At 38.1% G+C, this 24054-nt stretch overlaps 1 protein-coding gene across 5 annotated transcripts in view; it reads right to left on the bottom strand.

Moving 5' to 3' along the window:
• VTI1A (vesicle transport through interaction with t-SNAREs 1A) overlaps positions 1-24054 on the bottom strand; it is a 276673-nt gene that overhangs the window by 88654 nt on the left and 163965 nt on the right. For 2 of the 5 annotated variants that reach the window (XM_054205294.1, XM_054205296.1), the window contains 2 exons: positions 20542-20612; positions 15046-15107 (listed from right to left, as the gene is read on the bottom strand). In XM_054205294.1, coding sequence (XP_054061269.1) covers positions 15046-15107; positions 20542-20612 — 133 coding nt within the window. Of the gene's footprint in view, positions 1-15034; positions 15108-20541; positions 20613-24054 lie in introns of all 5 variants that reach the window. The other 3 variants (XM_054205298.1, XM_054205299.1, XM_054205295.1) reach the window with 2 other exon arrangements.

Raw genomic sequence — 24054 nt, 5'->3', positions numbered from 1 at the left:
TGTACGAAAGAGATCCCTCATATGTGGTCGCTTTTGCCAAAGGCTGATTTGAACGGTAGCCACAGGAACAGAATATGTATAAACTGGTCTTACTATGTGACAAACAATTTATAGAAAAGCAGGACTGTATTCTTTTTTAAATTTCTTCTAACACTAGTTATTAGCATGTCATATGCAAGTAGTATAATCATAGCCCTTATTTACTTTTAAAATGTGGAAAACACTAGAAAATATTTTAAAAATATTTTTTCCCTTCCCTTTCTTCTCCACTTACTATTTAAATATTCCCCTGCAGTGGGGAATCGCACTACACTTACATGAAAACTGCAAAGTGAAACTGAATATAAACAGAAAGTGACTGATCTCATTTCACTGAGCAAGAGGGTTGAAGGCCAGAAAGGAAATAAATTGCTTTAGGGGTGGGATGTTAAGCAAATATTTACACAATTTTCCAGTTTTTATCAAACATAAAATATAATCTAATAATCATCTAAGGAATGTTTTGAGAACATTTTCCCTTAAGTATTACTCAACATTTAGACATGGATGATCAAAAAGTAGAGACCCACTCCCACCAAGCATACAGCAGTACTTATCTCAAGCTCTCCCTAGTAGGAAAGATTACAAGGATTAGGTTTCAAGCTTGTGCAATTGCCTTTAGACAAACACAACAATATGCAATAAACTACTATTCCCCAGATGACTTTAGAAAAAAAAAACAAACACGCTAATGACAATTAAGACTGAAATAAAAGAAGAGCCAAATAAGTAACAACTCAGGACAAAGAGGCCCCCTTGAAAGATGCATTAGCATGGAAGCCATCAAATCAGAGGGTGGTGGCTTTCCATGTGGGGAAGCATTCTCTGGGGCCACTTCTTGGCTTCCTCCTCACAAAGGAGCTCATTCCTTTAAATGATGATTACATTTTCTCAGGGTTTGGATCAAAGAAAGCAGGGTACAGCGGGTCTCAAACTAAAGTCAGTCTCAGAACTCAATAGTTTAGAGAGGAGGGCCAGGTTTAAAAGTCCTCCCAACCAATCTCTATTATCCAGGTCAGCCACAACAATATTTTCATATGAAGAAACTTGTATTTAATTGGGTCAGTGGAGCAAGAGGACAAAACAGGAACTCTACTGTAAGCTAGTCTCTACATTTATAAAACAGAGCTTTTCTCTGGGATCTTGTGCACCTGCTCCTCCTCTCAGATTCAGAGAACATGCATTTGGGCACAAGCTTTTCCATTTTTTCAATGAACAGAATTATAAGCATAAAAAAATCACTGCCTGAAACAGAGTGTGAGAGCATCTTTGCAGTACTGCCTTTTCTTTGGGTTCCCTACCCGACCTATGTGTCGTCTGTTTACAGTGTGCATCTCTGACACGAGGTCCTATTTCCTTAGTTGACTGCTAAGCATCTGAACACCGCTAATATGGCTTATGTCGTTTATTATAAAACAGTTCTACAATATGCTTAACATCATATATGTGTATCATATAATTCCAAATACTCCATCTAACTCCAAAGAAGACATCAGGAATTTACTAAGAAACAACTACTTGTGAGCAATTCCTGTTTGAAGAATTATAAATGGCACGTCTCATTTGATCACTTAGATTCCTCAAAGAGGAATCATCTGAAGGAACTGGCATGTGGGAGCTTAATTCTCCCACTGCTTCCTGGTAGAGCTTTAATAAATCATCAATAATTCAAAGATGACCATTAAAATAAGACCAACCGAGTGCACCAGCACAAGAGACATTCTATAACAAGTACTCTTTATGAAGAGGGTGCTCTACAGCATTGTTACCAGCTATCACATTCAAACTCCATTTTATCCTGGCATTTTCAACATACAAACTATCTACATACTACACAAACTATCTAAAAAAACCTCTCTTCTAACTTCACAGCTAAGAGCAGCATCATGTTACTGGATGTTTCAACAAAAAGCAATTGAAATCCACATTTTTATTTTCTCCTTAATCACAAGTTGAAGAGCAAAATATTGGAATGTCAAAGGCTTATCAGTATGTTTATTGTCATCAAGTTACTACACATGAGAGAGAATTTTTATGCATTCCTAGATTACCTTCATGGCTTTACTCGTCTATGTTCTGTAACAAACTCTGTTTCATTTCATTTCCCCAGAAGCAAGAGGTGATGGTGCTAAAGGTAATTTTGGCCAGGGTAAGTAAGTGACTGTCTATCTTTACCCCCGAGTCTACACATCTCTCCCTCCACACTTTCTTTGAACAAGGAAACCACAGCACTGCGATAACAAGTCATAAAACGTTGCATTTGTAGGGATATATTTCTTCTTTGAGCAACCCTAAAGTACTTAACAAACGTTTGTTTGCAGGTTGACAGCAGCCAGCAATAATACATCTCAGTCCACAGCAAGCTATAAGAACATCATTTCTGACAGGAGCAGTAAGGAGAGATTGATAAGGAAGAAGCAGTTGCCAGGCTAGCACATCAAGTTTAACATTATTGCTCTTCTATAGACATATACTTAATCGTTATGTCTACAGGGATGCATTAATTCTATTTGTTGAACCAACCCAAATACTCTTTTCTGTCTGCAACATACCAAAAACGTCACCCAAGGAAAGATGAACCGGTCACCTGTAGCCCTCAAAATTATGTTATATGAAGAAGACAACAAAGAATTGATACATCCTCTTTCTCACATCTATGTTCAGTATTTAAGGAGATCAGGTACGTACTTGGCAATGGACTGTTAAGGGAAATCAGATACTCCACACCCCTCTGGTCGAAATTCTTCCCATGCTTCTCTTTCACCCCTTTTAAATCCATTTAAGCCATGACTCCAAATCAGGACAGGCACTGCTACCAGTTAGTCCATCATTCACGAACTCTCATCAGGTTGTCATGTGAGGACCATGCACAGATTAATTAAGGGCATTTGCTCTTGGAATGCTTTGCTGAGATATGGAACATTATCCTCATTTTAAAGATGCATAGAAACAGATGTGTCCACAGTTACCCAAGATATAGCAGGATAAAGCTAGGATTCAAACATTAGTAGTCAAGTTTCTGACTTTTTCCTGGATTGGGATGGGAAAAAAAGATCTCAACACCTTTATAAGATTAGAAATCAGTTAGTTACACAATATCTCAAAACCAGAAGGCAATACATCATCAAGCATATGGAAACATGCCAATGCTTAATATTCAACTTACATGAAATACAGATATGAAAAGACTAAAAAAGGGACAGGTATAGCTAAGTCTTATTTTGTTTTATTTTAAATATTTTAACCATGAAAATATTGTATATTTTGAAAGCATATATAATGGCTCATAAAATGAGATGTCTTCTTCTCTTCAGTCATGCACATGAAAAATACTTTATCTCTAAAATTCGTGCCAGCATAAAAAAGCCCTGGTTAAAAAAAAAATAAAATCTTTTTTCCTCCCACACCAAGATTAGAAAAAAATAAAATAATATAATTAGCTTGCTTTTGAAATTGATTTAAAGACTTAGAAAGCTATGTCGTCATGTTTGTAACACTAAATGGAAAGTGAACACACTTCATTTGAGTACACAGACTTTGTTACTGAGCACATATCCAGTGCCTCTGAGTATAGCTGCATTATGTAGGAACAGACACCAAAATTAAAATCTCCTATGTACTAATATTTTGCTGATTGATAGCTTTTTATACAAGCGCACACAACAAGAAGTGACTAAGATCTCATCCTGACAGACACTCTGCTGCTTTAAAAGACGAGCTCAAACTGAGCTAAAGAACCGGCATTCATAGAGCTCCGCCTTTATTCGCGGACCCATTGCTGCTGAGCAGCTGTGTCTTGTTATGCTCAAGACTCCTCCAGCCTTCCTGAGCTGCAAACTTACTCTTAGTCATACCACTTCCATAACTCCTTTCCCTTCCCTGTCTACTGGCAACACCAGTGAGGTCTTCACCTGGCGATAAACCCAATTATCTTTCCTCATAAAACACAATGAGAAATGAGAATGAGTCCTCCAATAAATACCTTAAATTCTAGGCATTTGATGAACAAGCTGTGAAGTAGAACACTAAAACGAACATTACTGTTTTAATACGGGATTGTAGGACCTTCCAGCTCCTTAAAAATGTGCTAGCAAACACGATTTTACTTATCAATAAGTTTTTTAGTGTATTTTGTCATCTACCTTTGGCTCTCACCAAGGATACTTTGGGGAAATTGAAATATCAAGCAATTTCCTTTGTTTCTAGCACAAATACACCATTCACCTCTATCCCTTGAATATGACTGGGTTGTGCTGATGCTGTTTGTTATATTCTGCTTAAGCATTGCTTAAACCAAAATAAACCAAAATAAAATGACTGTGAGAGCAGGCAACTTCTTCCCTCCAAAGTTTTGAAATCACAGAACTTTCTCATATTTAATAATTCAGAGTCACTCCCCCAAATTTTGTCCAGGAAAATAAGATGGTCTTTACATTCCAAAGATGTCTGCACAAAAGTCTCCAGTACTGGATTTTCTGATGCCGAGTGATTATGAAACGCCCTTTTGTTCTCATAACTTCATGATGTATATCTATAACTCTTTCTTGTTTGTGAAGATAAGACCAGCCTTGTCTCTCTAAATGGCATTTCAAAGGAAGATTCACAGTTGTTTGACTTTTGATCTGTGTGGCAGCTAGCTCGACCACCTGCGCTGGGTTCGAGCAGTTACTGAGCTTGCTTTGTACCATCTTATGAACACAGCAAGCCTTTTAAACCAGAACGAGCTGATGTGTGAATACACCAATTTACAATGTAAATACAGGGTCCAACAATATGGGCATCTTTAATGACCAAATGTGTAAAGTGCATACATTGTTTACTGATTATATCATTAAATAAAACAGATGGCTCATATTCTCCATCCACCTACAGTGGATTAAAACACAATGGTGTAATAGTCTGGTAAACTGGTAATGTGAAACATTGCTTTGTACTGGTGCAGTAGTATAAATAGCTGTTCACAGATGAGGTACAAAGCCCCACTGCCACTAAGAGTAATTAGCTTAGGGCTGTACTGAAAGAATGCTACCTTCACAATCAACACGTGTGCGCCATTCACACTGAAAACTGCGTTTGAAAAAATATAGCGGTGACAGAAAGCAGCAAGGAAGTTTCTTGGCATGGATAAAATAGGCCATATGCTTCCCAACATCTAGGCAAGACTGGGCGCACTTAGAACCATGTTTCTTGAACAATTCCCTATCAAAACACATTATTTGCAGCGCCGATAAGAAAGCGATAGAAACATGCAAGTGCTTTTTTTCCCTTGCAGAAGCATTTGTATCGGGAGGAAAGCAGGGAGTTGGTGCAAAACTAATTTTAAGAAGCAATTTTTATTCAAGAAGAAAAATGATCCGTTAGTGTTGCAATCAAACTATCAGCAGATCTACCAAATAAGAAAAGATGAAGACTTTGCTCTAACTTGCAAATGTTACAAAAACCTTCTGAGTTACAGATTAGTTAATATAGCAAAGTCCAAGCTAAACAAAAGCTCTTAGGTAATAAATAGTGAGATCTCATAGTGAGATCCTGCAAGCTAAGCCATGTTAACATTCATGGAAAAACATCAGTATTTGCAGAAGGCATATAGGTCAATTAAAAACTCTTCTGCTACGTCTTTAAACTGGAAAGCACTAATACCACTTACAATTCTAGTAAATCATAGCTCATGACTATTCAAATTCATTGACTAATTTTTCAAGGCTTCAAAAAAACCCCAATTAATAAACTGGTCTTAAAATATGACTTAAAAATCTGACTTACAGTCCTAATAATAAGACTGAAGAAGCATTAGCACTGAAAATTTATCAGTTTGTCTGAAGCAAGCAGGTTGCAAGAGTCTCTCCCTTGTTTATATTATTCTAGATATTTCTGAAACAATGTCAATGATTTTCAGTGAATTACTTTAGAGAGACACAAATGTTGTAGAGAACATAAATCTCAGTGTTTATGGTAAAATTGTTTTCCCTCTGTCTTTCCCATTTTGCTCCATTTCCACACTGACTTTTCTTTGCTTTCTTGATTAGGTTCAAATCTTCCATATTAGTTAAAGAGCCAGCCAAAATTAGCAAATTTTCATCCTTTCTATCACCAAGTAGACTAAACAATCTCATTGCAAGACCACGCTTTCTCATTCATGACTTTGTTATTCTTCAGACAGATGGTCAGCAGGTTAGCGATGTGTGAACATTCCTTCTGCAGAGTTTTAAAGGTCCAATACAACATAATTACATGCTGCACAAGGATATAAATTCTCATTTTTGGTCCTGGTTTTCCTTAGCTGTTGATTTCTCACAGTCATTATTTATGGCCTTCTTTTTGAAACTACAACAACAACAAACAACACCCTACCCCCCGCAACAAACTTTGCTCAAACCAAAAGAGATCCTCACTCAATATTACTGCTACGGACAAGCAAACTACTCACGTGAGTATAACTCACAAGTTCAAGTCCTGGATTTTGTGGCAGAACTTGAGCGACTGACTTGAACAAAAATTGTACTCAGCAAACCCCAAATCTTCCTTTGTTCCAGTTGTCAGTCACTTAATCTCTTATGTCTCTTGAGCACAGCCAAAACTCTGACCTGCTACTATGAGCTAGATTGACAATAATCTAATCTAAAAGATTAGCTAATAAGGGCAAGATTCTGGTATCACAGCAGTTTTAAATCACTTTGATGACTTCGTTGTTTTCTTAAAGATAAATACCTTGGTGTGTGATCAGAATCGTGCTGGAAAGCTGAATTAATTTTGCTTTTATTAAAAGCTGAGAATTTCAATCAAGTGTGGCAAAAAAAGTTCCAAGTGCTACTTGAAATCATACTCAGAATGCACAAAAGAGCTTCTTTACCTGATAAAGATTAAGAAAGCTTCTGCAGAGATGCGACAGAAGACTATGCAAAACAATTCCCCTTTCCACTATTTGTTCCCAAATACTAAATCTGTCCAAAATGCTGGTGTGTCTATGGGCAAGGGTGGGAGAAATAATTTAAAAATTCTGATTTTTTTTGACAACATTACTGCCTTTTTCTTAAAACATTTACAAATGTCATGAAAAAAGTTAAGTCTCTTTATTTTGTTGATCTCGTTTGAGTTTCAGATGTTACTATTATTCAGCTGAGCATACAGTCTAGTTTTAGTCCAGATATGCAACCTCATGAGAACGATTTAATTTTGGTGTCTCTATTTGCAATGCTCAGTGACACCTACGCAAGAAGCTACTGTTTGAAGAGGCTGAGCTTCCAGGATGTGACTATTAGAACACTATCCAAGTTTTCCATTTTTACATTCCCAAATCCCATCAAAAGGCTTGGCTTGATGAAAACTAGAAACTATAATTTAATTCTGTACACTATTATTTATGTTCTCTAATTCTTCAAAAGTTCAGCAGAGATTTCTTTCCACAGTAGAAGCCATGGGCTGTGACAGAGCACAGAAATCTCCTCAAATGCACCAGCACATAAAAGCTCTCTGTCTCCTCAGGAAGAAAGATTTGGGCTAAACATTAGGGGAAACTTGGAACAGTTTGATTGACGAGATGGGGAATGTTCATCGTTGCAGGGCAGGCCAGAAGACTGTCTGCCAGGATTGAAACAGGGACAGTCAATCCTGCCTTAACACAAAGGGATGAACTTTTCAGTGATCACTTCCAAGACGATTCTATTTGTCTTTTGTCAAATTTGTGGATTAAAATGAAATGACCCATGTAGCAAGATATCATGCAGATCTGTGATCAGAAAACATTACATTTAGGAATTTATGGCTTAAACACTCCATAGTAAATGGAATGTGTAAAATTTGGTATATATTGTTCTGTGACAGTTATATTGTGAGTGGTGTCAAGAACAACATGATCCTTAATTTACTACTGGCCTTAAGGAGTTTGACTTCATTGATTTTTGAAGAGTTGTATCCAATTATTTGAGCAATTACCAGTGTCAGCTTTTGCTAATAGGTTCCCTACTTTACCCTGCTTCTCATAAACAATCTCACCGCATTCAAAATATTTCCACTACCTTCACTATTCCTGAATATCATGTCAGAGAGAACTCATCCAACTGGAAACTACTTGTAACTACTGCGAGAAAGTACTGCGCTGATTATGCTGATATAAGACATGCCTTCTCATGAAAGCATGTCATGGGACATCTATTGTGGTTCAGACATGACAACGCTGACTATGAAACGCCTTTTGTTTCACTCATGACACACTGTGAACCTTTTTAGGCTCTAGCTGCTTAATGGTAGTCAACATATCTCAATACAGAGAGCAATCACAAAGCGTTACATGATATTTAACCTATTACGATGCTTTACATTCTTGCTATACGCAGTATAGGACTAGCTTGGATAATTATCCATTGGGACCCTGCTTTCCTGCAGAAACACAACTGTGCTTTAGATAATGTTCTTTCCAGCTGTTCAGCTGGACATAAGTAGATGGAAGGGGGGCAAATGAGATAGTAATTCCAGATGATAGAAAAAAGGGAACGGAGAGGACAGAACAAAGGCCATTGTACGTTTAAAAAGGAATGAAAAAAGAGAATTAGAAATATTGTCTGAAGAATGCTGAGAGGCCTGCTCATAATGGATGTCGTGTAGGCAACTTGACACATGGATAAAGCTTTGCAACAACCTGAAAAATAAAACAATGCTACAATATAAATACTCTATCTCGGTGAGTGAAGGACATGTCCTTCTAAGACTGACTAGGTGCAAGGAGATTAAAACACTGACGTATCTTAGCCTATGCACTTAAGCTATTGAATTGTAAAGTTCAATCATGATGCTCCTTTTTTTTTCCAGGTTTGAAGTAAACTTAAGTCTGTATGACTTAGGCTGTTGGAGCTGAAGGTTTGCAAAGGCTAAGATGGCATTAAACTAATCACAGCTATACGCTTGCAATGTTGAAATTGGTCCCGTTCTGTGAGGCATTCAGTACCTTCCGAATATGGCTTGGAATTCTCCATGTACACTACTTGCTGTAGCTATGGTGGCCATACAGCAGCTCAAAAGACTTCTGCACTTTCTCTGGTGCACGAATCGAAAAGTATTTCTAACACTGAATGAAAACAGAGTAAGATTTTTCAAAAACGTTTTGGAAACAACACACAGAACACTGTCCAAGAAAGATGAGCAGGATTTATAAAATGGCTCTCAATTGATCATTAAAAATAAGAAATGCATTTTACATACATCAGATTACATCATACCTAAATTGAGAACAGGGAACCTACAGTGTCCCATACTATTTTAAAATTCTTGCCGTTCAGACCTAGATGTACGTTTCCTGTTTTTGCTTGTACTCCTAATGATGAAGAATGCTTTCCCTGGGGAATTTTGCTGACACTACATTTACGTTTTCCACCTGTTTTGTCCATCACTTCAACAAAGAAACAAGGTTTCTTTTTAAAGGCAAAATGAGGAATGACCAGGTACTAATTAATGCCAAGGTTTAATCTGTAATAACAAGCCGTATGTTCCTTATCCAAAGACTATCTTGTGATTAACAGTACCACAAAGCTTAACACTTTCCTTCTGAAAAGATTCAGCTCTTCATAACTGATAAAGATTAGTTGCATATTAAAACACAAACACATACAATAATATAAGAATCAAGTAAATATATTTAATCCTTAAATGTCAGGAAATTTAAAAAAAAAAGTTCTTACACTGACAGTAACAAGCACTGAAACACCCCATGTGTATTTTATGGTTTACATTTAACAACAGAAATATTAAGGACGGGGCTTGCTCTGTAATCGGCCTTGAGCAAGGAGCACAATAAAAGCTATGTTGCCCCAAGAGATGACCCGGAATCATTCTGCCACTCGCTCCCCCCTTATTCAGTCTCCCTCAAGTTAAGGGAATTGCTCCTCTGGTTTAAGTTAACCATATGCTTAAATATGTTCCTGAATCAAGGTCTAAATTACTGAAGGAAACAGCTGCAGCTGTAAATATTCAACATGGACCAGACATGTTGCTAAAGGACTTGTCAATTCAATCATTTTTCAGTGTTGAAATACATCTTGAAGTAAAAATAGAAATATATGTACCAAAAAGTTGCCGAAACGATTTCCTTTGGCTTGAGACCAAATATGCAAAATTCCTGCTGGAAAGAATAATTCCTCTATTAGCATGAAATCAAGGCAAGTCTAACTGTATATTAAACTTCACTCAGTAACTGCAATACAAAGATCTTCCTCCAGAAAACTGCAGAGACTCAACAGTCATGGCCTAGTATGACTGATACTGAGACAGACTTTAGCTCAGAAGAAAATCTATTTTGTTATGATGGAAACCGAGACTGGTAGGGAAATAGGGGAAAAAGACAGCGACAACACTCACTGTTTGTTTTGGTTTTCCTCAACAGGGACATCACTCTCTCTGCTGCTATTCTGCATATGGAAATGTGGGTTTCGTAGTCGAGAGAGAAGGCAGAACAGAGATAATTAACTTTTCACATCTCTAGGAGTGTGAGAAAGCAAATAAAAAAATAATTCTTGTGCGTCCACTGCTGAATGGCCACCCACCAGGGTGGAAGCAGACCACCCCACACCCTGTTTAAAGAATTGCCCTATACTGAATGTCATCTCAGTCTGATCACCACAGAGACCTCTTCAGAACTGCTGAAGTTGTTTGAGAACTGCTAGGAACGACTGCAATCCAGGCCCGAACTCTGAAGACCAATTTTAAAACGCTTATGTTTTAAATCACTTCTGCTTAGGACCACAGGCAATGGACACAACTTGGATGCTGTGAAATTTCAATTAGACACTGGAAAAACTGTTTATTTCAACAGCTACTGGAACAGATCACTTGGAGAGGTGTTTGAAACAAGAGGTGTTCAAAACGACCACCCAACCTTGGATGTGTTCGAAACGACTGGAGAAGTCTCTGAGCAACCGGTTCTAATTAGACTTGCTTTGAGCAGGAGGTTGGATCAGATGAGCTCTAGAGGTCCCTTCCAACATAAATTGTCCTATGATTCTATGACATGTTGTAAAATAACTGTAAGGTCTGGACTACCCTAGAGTTCAGAAGTACAAGGAAGTTTGACCAGAAGTAATGCAGGAAGCATTCAGAACTACCAGAACTTTCCTGGAAAGGAGAGTGAAGAAGCTTGACCGTGACTAGCAGAGAGAGGGAGGCATTCTCTGTTTCTGATTGTAGTCACATTGGTCATGCAGCTGTTGGCAAGTCATATAACTTATGTTATGTTCGTATGTCCGTATAACTTACGTTCGGCACTCGAGAGCTGAACACTTACTGCTTCATTTCCATCAGCTGGAGACAGTGTGTTTGCCGTGTGGGAAATCAACATTTAAAAGTGTCTTTTATAAGAACAGGTGTGTTCATGAGCTTCTCAAAGCATCATTGATAACAACTCAGAAGACTGAAATCTAAAGATTAAAAGAGAATTTTTGGCATAAAAATTTCCTGATGGAACCAAACATTGTTCTGGAGGGTAGTAGCTGTTTTTCTAAAATATTTTTCTGCAATTTGGAGGGGGTTAGATAGAATTTATCTGCTAAATGGATAAAGATTCAAATCTATTGAAATTTTTATCTGGTTACTTTTAGGTTTGTTTGTTTCCCACTTGACCGTCTGTGGCTTGGAGATTGTCCAAATTCTTTTCTTAAAAGCTTTTCTAGGCTATTGGCTTAGGATATGGGGGAAAGACTGAAGATCTTTCAGAACATATCTTTTTCTGCTTCTTTCTGACATACTGAGTGCTCCCCAATTCACACTGGGGTAGAGGCCAAGGGATAGACGTCCGAGACAGCAGTATCGCAAATGACCACAGAAGAGAACATTTCCTTATGTTAAAACCTATTGTTTGAAAATTCTGTAACTGAAATGACACTGAGCTTCTGTTATAGTTTCACGGTTCTAAAGAGGAGTCATAAAATGTTAGGATGTTTAGAGCTATAGATACATGTAAAAGGAAATGATGAATGTTTCGACATTGTCAACATGCCGATATTACCCTAGTAATGCAATGCCATAAGTGGAATATACTAGTTTAGTGGAAGCTCAGTAGGTTTATTTACAGAAAAAGAAAAAAGAATATTATGACTGTATAGGTCATTTCAAAGTGAGAATATTTAAAAACATTTACTACAAAAATTGCCTAACTCAAATACCCCAAATACCTGGAGATAACAAATTCCAATACGTAAGGCTGGCTACTTTAAGTTGCTAGAGCAGCACGCTGGGATAGGAAGACCTGTCCCTTTTCTGCCACTGATTTCCTTAGTGAGCTATGGCACCTACAAAACCTGTCCCTGCTTTTATTCCCCATCTCCAGAACATTTTATGCACAAATACATGGCCAGGGAATTTAGGTCATACAAAGGGAGAAATGTAGCCCTCTAGGAATGTAAATATCTAATCTCTTAATATATCTGGCCAGATTCAGGAGAGATGCTGCTTTACCTTTCCCAGATGGTAAAAATAGAAATAGTTAGGCATTAATATGATGCACAGGGTCTTAGCCTGGCATATGACTTCAAGCATATCAGCAAATACATACTGTGGGCGCAGCAACTAAGTTGAGCAATGTTCAGTTTAACATTACCTTTTCCGTATAATAATGACATGAAGAATAGTTATCCAGCACTGTTCTTTATTGGTTCCAGCAATCAAGTGAAACATTGTGTGGCATGTACTGAAGTATGCAGAAATTAGGACACAACTGCCAATCTGTGCAAATTGTTTTTCTTACAGTTGTATTTATCTATTTAGTGCTGATTTCTTGGGGTCTGTATTTTATGATAATTCTTGTGACTAAACAACACTGGGATGATGCTGAGGCTGAGATAATGCTAGATCCTTCTACCCAACAGTTATAAACAAATTACTTGCTTTTACGTCTATTACGTGGTTTTAAATAACATCCTGAGAATCTTCTACTGCAAGTTGCATCTATGCTGAGGCATTTCTTTTGGCACATTTACCTGAACTGAACTTAAATCTTAACCTGCCTTTCATCCAGACAGGTGACTCAGGTCAGCATTTTTGTTAAAGAAAAAGGAAATCCGGTGCCTTTCTGACACACAGAAACATGCCATCTTGGTGTTCGACTACATAATCCTTTTGTCTGAAAAGAAGAGCCCAAGTATATTTCAGAAAGATCACATTTTTCATTTGGTTTATGGAACACTTATAAACTAGGACTCCTAACTGTGATTCCCAAACACAAAACAAAGTCAAAGGTTACAGCATATGTTTTTGTTTCAGCTTCTCCAAATTACTTGCAAATGTATTCAAACACAATATGAGGAGATACTTTATTTTATTGAAAATAACAGACTACAGGGTGCTGCAAAAAAGGCTGAGGTACCTCAAGCATAAACATGGAAAGAATACATTGGTTTAGAAACCCATAAATCCTTATTTGAATCTGCCAACCTGAAAGCCAAGTAAAGCCCGAAAAAACTATTTTTCCTAAATGCTATGTCTGATTAAGCCATACTATTAAATGACAGCTGAACTTTAACATTAATATGATATTATTTAAATAACTGCATGATTTTTTTTTACACTAAAATGATGAATGATTTTTGGACAGCTCAATTGACATAAAGCAAGAAACCCCTTTAATGAGATTTGACAAAATGGAGACATATGCAGAATATTCGTTACAGCTCATGTCGCAGAGCCCTTCCTGGGGAGACTTGGGTTTGGTTGTGTCTTTTCTCTCGTTCATTTTTTTTATAGTTTATTTTGATTGTCTACAGGCACTGAACCATCCCTTTCAATTGCCACTTCCTTTCTCCATGGATTTTGAATTTAGCTTGTGGCATTTACATATTACTCTTAATCAGAGAATTTTATATGTTACAGTTTGGAGTCGGAATTGTAAGAAATCTGTGGAATGAAGGCATGGGGTTCAGTCATTTTAACCTTTGTCAACTGGGTATACAAGGAACTAACAAAGATATTTTTCTGAGCAGACTTATGAAGAGGTAAAGCTTGCACTACAGAGCAACTTATTAAATTCTGGTTTTGATATTTTCCAAGCCAAATGACAAATAAACAACTCTGCTAAAACCTCCTCCTCTTCTTTTTTTTTAATAAGTAAATTACGTTAAGCAACTATCCGACATAAAAGCCCATGGCAAGGGTAATTTCATACTGAACACTTCAGAGGATGTTCTAAACTCCTTTAAAACTGTGTTTTCATAGCATCCAGCACCACCTATTAGAGGGATGCTCTTCTTCTCCAGGAAGCTGAATATATACAGAAATATGGACATGACAGAGAAGCGCAGGTGCTGTTTCACTGTGTAAAGAACACATATCCAGAGATGCCACTAATTCAAAAAATCTGTCTGGAAAGGTACCGATGTAAATCTACGGTGGCTAGTAATCACTGGGTAATTCCCTCCTTCCAGTCCCACATAGATTTTTTAGGATGTCGCAAATTCTTCCTTTCTCTATCATCTCACTTTGATCCCAGGGACAATTCTCATAACATTGAAAGCATGGAAGAAACGTGCTAAAACCAGGCACTGATGATGTGCCTGCCCTGTCTATTCAGACAGAATTGAGCATCTTAAGCTTTTCTCTGCGTGTAACTTTACGCTGCCACAAAACATTTACAAACTTTCTCACATAAAATCTAACAGGTAAAAAAACCCTCAAAACACTGAAATCCCTCAAAAATAAGGAAGGCTGGAGACCATAATCAAAAAACTTAATTTTAGAACACACATACAACCCCCCACCCAACAAATACAAAGAAACAAAGGTGAGAAATGACTGGGCAAAGACTAATCCCTCAGGCTACAGAAAACTCTTTCCATAGTTGTGATAAAACCTTCTATCTAACCATGCCTGCTTCACTACCAGCATTCACTCGAAGGCGTTCTACATAGCAGCCTGTGTAAAAAAAGTCAGGTAAGTCAGCAAAATGCTGAGGTTGAACTAAAACTAAAAATAAAGGCACAGAGGGAGAGAGGAAAGAAAGAAAGAGAAGAAGTGTCCCTACCTTGGCCTTACCTTCGCAACATTCCCGTCAAAATCCTGGAACTCTTCCCCAGGTTTGCATCTGTTTCTCTAAGCTGGGGAGAAAAGAGTCCCATTAAAGGCAAAAGGCACATGTACTCCATTCTGTACAGAGGACAGATGTTTCTACTGTCATTTGAGTCAATCAACTTCAGATTTAGCTCACGACAAACTCACACGTAAAACGGACACGAAAGCTCTGAAATTTAAAAATGTTTCGTCTGGTTTTCACTTACATGAAGATGAAACCCACGGAAGATAAGACATTGAGGCAACAAAGATGAACCAGCATAAAGAGTAAAAGCTTTCAAAATAAAGGGTTGCAGGTAGAAGCTATATAAATCGGTATCTATAATTCCCATTGATGTGCGCATGTGTATTGGTTATGTATATTAGTGAGGGCATCAAGGGATGAAGAGACAGCCATGCGCTGTGTTCCTGATGCTTTATGAAAAGAAAAACAAACACTTCTTTCTTCCAGTGTTTTTCAAAGACAGTAGTTTAAAGAAAAAGCAGAAATACAAAACAGTGTCCTTTTACCAATTCTGTGTAAAAGAAATATGCCTCTACTTCCCGTTACATACAAAACTTGTATTCACCTTACAGCAGCCACCACTGGGATAGATGCTCAAATACTTTGTGAACAGTATAGAATCATAGAATTGTCTAGGTTGAAAGGGACCTTTCAGATCACTGAGTCCAACCATCAACGTAACACTGACAGAAACCATCACTAAACCATGTCCCTAAGCACCACGTCTACCTGTCTCATAAATACCTCCAGGGATGATGATTCTACCACTTCCCTGGGCAGCCTGTTCCAATGCTTGATAACCCTTTCAGTGAAGAAATTTTTCCTAATATCCAGTCTAAACCTCCCGTGACAAAACTTGAGGCCGCTTCCTCTTGTCCTATCACCTGTTACTTGGGAAAAGACCGACCCCCACCTCGCTACAGCCTCCTTTCAGGGAGTTGTAGAGAGCGATGAGGTCTCCCCTCAGAGAAGGGACTCTTCTCCAGGCTGAACAACCCCAGCTCCCTCAGCTGCTCCTCTTAAGACTTGTGCTCCGGACCCCTCACCAGCTTCATTGCCCTTCTCTGGACCCGCTCCAGCACCTCAGTGTGTTTTTTGTGGTGAGGGGCCCAAAACTGGACACAGTACTCAAGGTGGGGCCTCACCAGCGCCGAGTACAGGAGGACGATCGCTTCCCTAGTCCTACTCACCACACTGCTCCGGATACAGACCAGGATGCTGTTGGCCTTCTTGCCCCCTGGGCACACGGCTGGCTCATATTCAGCCGGCTGTTAACCACCACCCCCAGGTCCCCCTCTGCCAGGCAGCTCTCCAGCCGCTCCTCCCCAAGCTTGTGATGCTGCACGGGGTTGCTGTGACCCAAGTGCAGGACCCAGCACTTGGCCTTGTTGAACCTCACACCATTGGCCTTGGCCCATCGATGCGGCCTGTCCAGATCCCTCTGCAAAGCCTTTCTACCCTCAAGCAGCTCGACACTCCTGCCCAACTTGGTGTCTTCTGGGAACTTACTGAGGGTGCACTCAATCCCCTTGTCCAGATTATTGATAAAGATATTGAAGAGAACCAGCCTGTATATAGTAAGTACATAAGTCACAGCTGTATAATATACATTTTTGCATGTAAGCATCACTCACTCACTAAAAATAGCATTTTTGTAATTTATTAGGACACAGGAAGCCCGCACTTACAGCTAAACTTAATTAGCTGACTTGTTCTGCAGGTCTCAAATATTTTGCAAAATAGGTAAAAGCACAACTGAATAAAAAATGAAATTGAGGAGATGAAGAGAAAAGTTATGAAGCAAATGAACTTCATATTAAAAAAGAGCAATTGCTTCTATTGCTCTTTAAAAGGGATTAAAACCTCCCCTCTATTTTTGTGTTTATTAATGTTCCGCTAAAGGAAGTTTAGAAATGGAGTATAGGAAGAATCACGTTACTCTTCTGTTGCTTCTTTTGCTACTGGTAGCTAGAGGAGAGACATCTTTGGACCCTTTAGAGATCTTGGAACCAGTGGGACATCAAAATGTACTGTAAATGATAATGTAATGACTGTCAGTTATGAAATAGCAGGGGCCACTGTTTCTAACATGCCCCAAAACACAGCTGTGTGTACATACACAAAAACATCCTGCTCCTTGTGAAAGCTGAATATTTACCTCTTCATTATCAAATCAGATTGAAAGGATTACCTGACTCATTGACTTCTTACTAAAGAAACTTTGTTGGAGAAGAAAAAATGCATCCTGTGTTATAAATCCATCAAAACAGTAACACTGCCAAGAAAAGTGGCAGTCTTCCAATAACAAATCACCTTCACCATAACAAACCACTATTATATCTTGAATACATGCACAGCAGCAATATTAAAACCAGTTTCTATTCTGGAGCCTAATACTGTAAATATTTGCTACCAGATTTAATGCTTACTAGTGAAACCAGTCACTGCAATCAATGACACATAACTTTTTCGCATAAATTTCCTCCTTGTTCTTGTAAAAGGTATTAAGAAAATACCAAATAGAAGCTGGGACTGGCTAACACCAACCAAGACTTGCTCTTAGCAATATCATATTCAGTGGGAAGGCTTGCACTGACGCTCAGATCTCTGTAATTATATGCCATGATGGAAAAAAGATGAGCCTTATATTCCAGGGAGGCCATTCCCTCATTTTTTCCTGATTCATCTAGACAATTCAAGCTCCAGAAAAGCAGCTTAGCCCAGTTTGACACAAGCAACAGAAGAAAAAACGTCACAATAATTTTTAAAAGGCTCATTAAAAAGCCAAGTTCTTATCTATGCTAGAAGGGAATCTGAAGTACAAATGTATGCTTTACATTGGTCTTTTATTATTCATAAAGATGCATTTAACACTTGGGGCTTCTCCTCCCTTTTCACAGAAAAGTAGCTCTCTCCTTTTTACCATTATATGTTTGATCCTAACTTCCCTCTCTTGCTGCAGGATTCTACCTGACAGCTAGAATCAGTACTGATAGTTAGGAAGGGGACGCCGAGTCTTAGAGGTTTGACAAACTCCTCTAAGCAAGACGACCTCATATTTTTATGATAATAAAAAACCCCACAAAATAAGCAAAAAATAAGAAATGTTAAGAAAGAAACAAACACGTACACACATAGTTGGAAGATCTCTAGCTGCCTCCCAAGAGAACACTAAAAAAACACCTTTTCTTCCTGCATCGGCAGAAAAAACAACATAAAGAGTTTCAAACTGCAAGTTTGTTTTTATTTAAAACTGAAATAACAGATGGTAGTTTCTCCATCATTTACCGGAACCAGTGCACTGCAGAAGCCAAAGAACTGGTGACATATATACCTGTTAAATGGCATATGATGGCACTTCCTTGTTTCACAGAACTGCTGCAGTGAAAACATTTTGAAAGATGCTTTGATATTAGCAATGGCAAATCTACCCAGTGTTTAAGAAAGCTTTTAAAAAATATTATTAAGAATAATAATGAGAAAGGAAGATGAACAAGATGCTGACGTTGACATCTTGTCTGCCTTAGACACACTTTAATTTGAGATTTTCCTAAAAATGTTGCATCTTTTAGAGTCCTTTATACTCCATTTAACCTACCTGACTCTTGTGACAGAGCTTTTATCCCTTCTCTTTGGCTTAAAAGAAAAAAGTAGTTTAGGTAATTCCTCTTCACAACTGTTATTACACACGTATTTTGCACTGCACATCATCTTCATTTATTCAAAATGATATTAGCTACATCTTGCATTTTCTTCATTCCAATGTCTTACTCTGCAGACGGGAAAACTCACATGTGTAAATTTAACCAAACTATAGAGACTAACGCTAACTCATTTAAATTTTGCTCATAAGAAAACGTGCCTAATTTTCACAACATCGACCTGGTAAGAACTGATCATCATACTCAAGCTGATGTTTGATTTTCAGAAGACAAGTTTGTCTTGACAGAGCACCCTCTGTCCTGGTTTTTAAAAAATCTCCACAAAATGGAAACTTGCAAGTTATCCAAGATCATTCCTGGCTGTACATCTGAGTATACAGATGTCTGGGACAGATGCACTCATGTGGTTCCAATGGAGAACTTTTCTGAATTCCCTAAACAAAATAGTTGAAGTGGCATATGATAAAAACTTGGAATTTGAGATCTTCCATTTATGGCAAGAGGTCTTTCACTGAACTGTGATGGGATACACTTTCCTAGAATACCCTTACTTTTAATCTTGCTCCTTCCAGCTTTACAGGTTTTGCTATCAAAGAAATTTGCTCTTCAGGCAGAAAGCACAGAAAAGAAGTTACACAACGAATGATGTGTATGGAGTTATCAGAAATACACTCCCTCTTTCCCGAGGATTTTTAGGATCAGCTGAAAGGGAAACATGTTATTCATCTCCATTGCGGAGGTTTTACTTGTCCAGCTAGAAACAGAAAAGCATCTCAGGCTCAGCAGTCATTAGGGATGTGAGGAGTGGAGGTGAAATAGGACACAAAGAAAGTTGCCTGAACAACACAATGCTCACAATCCTTAGTTACATTTAATGATTTACTTATACTTAATGTTTTAAAGTAGCTAATGCTCAGGACTTCAGAAAACAACTGGTACAGCTGACAGAAAATGCCTTGTTAAAGCTGTCATATGAGGCTTTACCAATCAAAGCTATCCAGGTGAAGAAACTCCCCGGGACAGATAAAGGAGATTTCCTAAATGGCATTGCTCAGATAGAGGCCTGTAGAAGGACTTAGCTTTGGCAAATTTGGACACTCAGGAAAGTATTTGATCAATGTATCATGGACAGAAAACCACTGACGCAGTCACTCTTGGTTCTGTGAGCAGAACTCAGAACCAGGGAGGCAAATTTCTTAGACTGAAGTTCAGAGAAGTTGTATGCGTTGGAGGGGGTGGGCATCTGGGCATCTTCATTAACTCTACAGAGTGGAGTTGATCCCTATGGATGCAATATAAGCCAAAAAACGACACAGGTATGTTATCTTGGCTGCAGTGACAGAGCAGCTGTGTAACAAACCACTACCTGTTCTTTCACACAGAACTGCTAAGGGGCCAATTATTAGCATTTGCAGCTACAAAGAGTACGGCTGATCAACTATTAGGAGCTAAGTCATGATAATGAACTTTCTTTTCACTGAGAATCCAAGAAGTCACTGCAATGGACACTATAACAAAGGACAGAAAATTGAGTTAACTATGATATTAGTGACACAAAGCTGGCTTCCAACAGTGGGTTTGGTGACTTCAAGATGACTCCCTGTAGGAGAGGCTTTGCAGGATTGGGCCCATATAAGACACTTTGTAAGTGCTCCGCTGCACATGGTGATTATATCTCATGATAGCAGATGATTTATATAAAACTGATGAATATGCCGGATTATTTTTGCAAACACAGAGAACTTGCCCAAAACATAAAGTCCGAGACCAGCAATTACTTATTATCAAACTTACCCTTTCCCGAGCACGCTGGATCTTCTCTCTGTCATGGCTGAGGTTTTCCAGCATCTCCTGTCCAATCTGCTCTGCATTAAAAAATCAAAATGTAAATTATGAAAAATATAGCTTGTGACTGTAAGGCCTCAAAATGCCAGGTTAGATTGTAACAACAGCATTTAATACATGTGGTAGCCTAATCACTCCTCCTAACTGCAAAGAGGAAGACATCATTATAGTAAATTTTAAGTTTTTCAAGGAATGTAAAACTGAAGAAGTAACAACCAAACCAGAAGCTGTCCCCCTGCAATCTCTTGAGGTTGTTTAGGCCCTGGGAATTGAGGCTGACCTTTGGCCTGTGAAACAAAGGCAAAAAGACCTTCAGACTTGCTCTAAGTACTGGGTGTTCATACTTCCCACACGCTCCTCAAGCCCGCTCCTTGTCTTAGAATGGAAGTCGGGAAGCCTTTGCTAAAACACCATCCATCCTTACACCTCTAAAGCCACTGAGAAGTCATATGAGAAGAAATCCACTTTCAATGCCTCTCAGCATTTACCACTGATGTTTAAATAAAAGCTATTTCTGGCTAAGCCCAGTTACTGGTGTCTATTTTGCTCCATCACGGGCTATTTCTGGCAAGCTCAGAGACACACCGCAATGGATCTCCCGATGTTTTTAACAGCAGACATATACATTAATCTATTGCCATTGCCATTTGTTTACACAGGAGTTGTTTGCTTCACAGCTTACGCTGAACCAAAGGTTGCAAAATTAGAGTGGAGAGGCCACAAGATAGGGTACAAAGACAACACAAGCCGTCAAAACTGTACTCTTCAAACAGCTTCAGTCAAATGTTCCTCTTACACTGAAATATTAGCAGCAAGTATAGAGAAGAGATTTTAATCTTCAAAGCTCTATAGAAACACTAAGAAACTCTCTCTGTATTTCCCTGAAGGAGAAAAATAAGTTAAATCATTCCCATTTTACAGATGGGGAAACAGACCCAAGCAGCTGTAGCAGCTGCAGCTTGCCTCAGGACACACAGCACGCGTGAGAGAACCAGCATTTCTGTGCACATTCATTTAGGCTACTCAGCTAGCCTGCCAGAGATATGCACCAAAACTGAGCAAAACAACAAAATCATGACTTTTTTCATAAACAACAAAAATCATGCCTTGCTTTTGTTTTTGTTCTGAGGAATGAGTGGGATGTTAAAATGACATTTTTTGGGGAACCTCAAGAAAAGCAATCATTAAAAATTCACCAATATGTTAGTAGAGCAAACAGGACTATTCTTATTTTTTTTAATAGATACAGTCCATTTTCAGGAAACAATCCAAAGTAGATCACCCAGACTTTAAAAATTTGAGACAAGGGATTTTTTTTTTTCTCTAAATCTATTTAACACAAGGTACACACTCTGCCAGATAAAGTCTAAGGAAATTCATTACACATATATTTCTCTATCTCTTGCCAAGTACGGTACAAGTAAGATAAATATTTCCTCAGATATCTGACCACAAATTGACATCCTCATTATGCTATCTTGTCCCTCTTGGCTTGCTGCTCTTTACTTTTAGCTGTATATACAATGCCTCCCAAAGGTGAAATGTGGTAAGATATGTGGTTATTGAGTTAAAATGCTGTAAGGTGCAGTACAGCTATACAAATGGTAGCCTAAGAAAGCAATTCAAGAGAGCTTTGCCTGTGTTTGCATGTCAAAGGACTTACTGGATGAAACTATACTGAGCTTATTCCTCATCAAAGCACTCAAAATATTGTAATACACAAAGCGATACATGCACTCAATGTAATCTGGGGGAGAAAAAAACAAAGCAAAATCCCTTAAAAATAGAGAGGAAAAAAAATCAACAAATTACTAACCAAGTAGCACGAGGTGGAATGATGACAAATATTTATTGCTAAAAATTATATGTATGTTTACACAGACATAAAGGAGTGCAGGGAGCAGATTTTCCTTCAAAAGAATAACTATAAAGTAAATGGCTGAAATGGCTTGGTATTTCACAAAGCTCAAAAATATCTTTATAGGAAACAGTTCTATTTTTATTACACCAATTTTAAGCAAGTTACTGTGGGGTTTTTTTTTCATCTTCTTCCTGTCACTGGCAAGTTCACACTCTTAGCTTTTTATAATGATTGAGTTTATTTTCCAACCATCAATGTGACAGCAGCATCAACTGTAAGTGAGGGTAAAACACCGTCACTTTGACGAATAGTGTATTTTCCTCTCATTGTCGATGACTGAAGACATCAATAAATAAGGAAGGAGAGCATGTCAGCCAGAATATCACAGAATGAATTGTTGATATGACACTTAGGGATTAAACCTTCAGCCATGAAGTTCAACCTAGCAGAGGGGTCTGAGAACTGAGATAGTTGCGTTTCTTCCCAGCAGCCTCTATAGATAAATAATTGGATGGATCATCAATTTTACAGGAGCAACTTTACTCTACATGCACTTTAGTTGATGATCTTTGGCCTTTTTTGGGCTAAAATAACAACATAAGTTGAACAAAGAGACATAACGGAGGTAACATAATCTCACAATAAGTTTGCAAACATAAATTGACATCTTTATCCACAGATCCTCTTCATATCTTTGCTCTACTCAGAAAATTCACTGATGACAGTAAAACTTGATTTTTAGCTGGAAGGTCAAGACAGTCAAACAAAAATATTAATAAATAAAGAAAATACAGACTTATAAATGACATGAAGACGTCTCCTCACTTGGTTTGCAACTGAATGTGTCCAGGACTGGGGAAAAAAGGTAACATTAGCCCACAGCACAACTAATTACAAGTTTGATATCATTGCTACCCACTTGCTATAATTTTTCAAGTTTTCCCACAACTCTGATGTTTTCCTGCCAGTTAAAACCTTCATCGATGTGGCAGATTCATGCTCTTAGTGCAACAGTGCTGTATAGATCTTTCCAGACTACTTATAATGCAAATCATCGACGATGCTACTACAGTTATGTGAAAAGGTCAAGTTTCTAAGATATACTGTAGCGCAGATGCATGAATTAAGACTAATACACAAAATGAAGGGTGTCGCATGTTGCCAGTAATGGTGTTATTTCCACAGAATCTTAACAACATCAATTATTTGGGGATTACCTTTTAGTCGGTATGTACGGACAATGTTTAGTCCAGCGCAGTCCCGAGTCCTACAAAAGACTGCATGGTGCTGCCTCTTCTAACCGAAATTCCCAGAGAGATGCATAAAATTATGTTCTAAAATTACAACTAAACTATGAGAAGCAGAAGGGTGAATGCATTTACATTGTCATTATCTATGTACTGACAGAGGGCAGGAATATTCGATATAGCAATTATCTCAGTCTTAAACAATGCTGTGGTGAACAGAAAAAAAAAGTCTGAAAAAGTACATAACTTAATATTAACAAGCATCAGCCTTAAAGGGTGAATGCTAAAATTCACAGCTCTAAATGTATTCTACCTTAAAGGTGTTTGAACAAGGTATGGGAAACCAGCCTCTTC

The sequence above is a fragment of the Rissa tridactyla genome, chromosome 6, assembly GCF_028500815.1.
Source record: "Rissa tridactyla isolate bRisTri1 chromosome 6, bRisTri1.patW.cur.20221130, whole genome shotgun sequence".
NCBI classification, from domain to species: Eukaryota; Metazoa; Chordata; class Aves; order Charadriiformes; family Laridae; genus Rissa; species Rissa tridactyla.
This window is presented reverse-complemented; position numbering and strand designations above follow the sequence as displayed.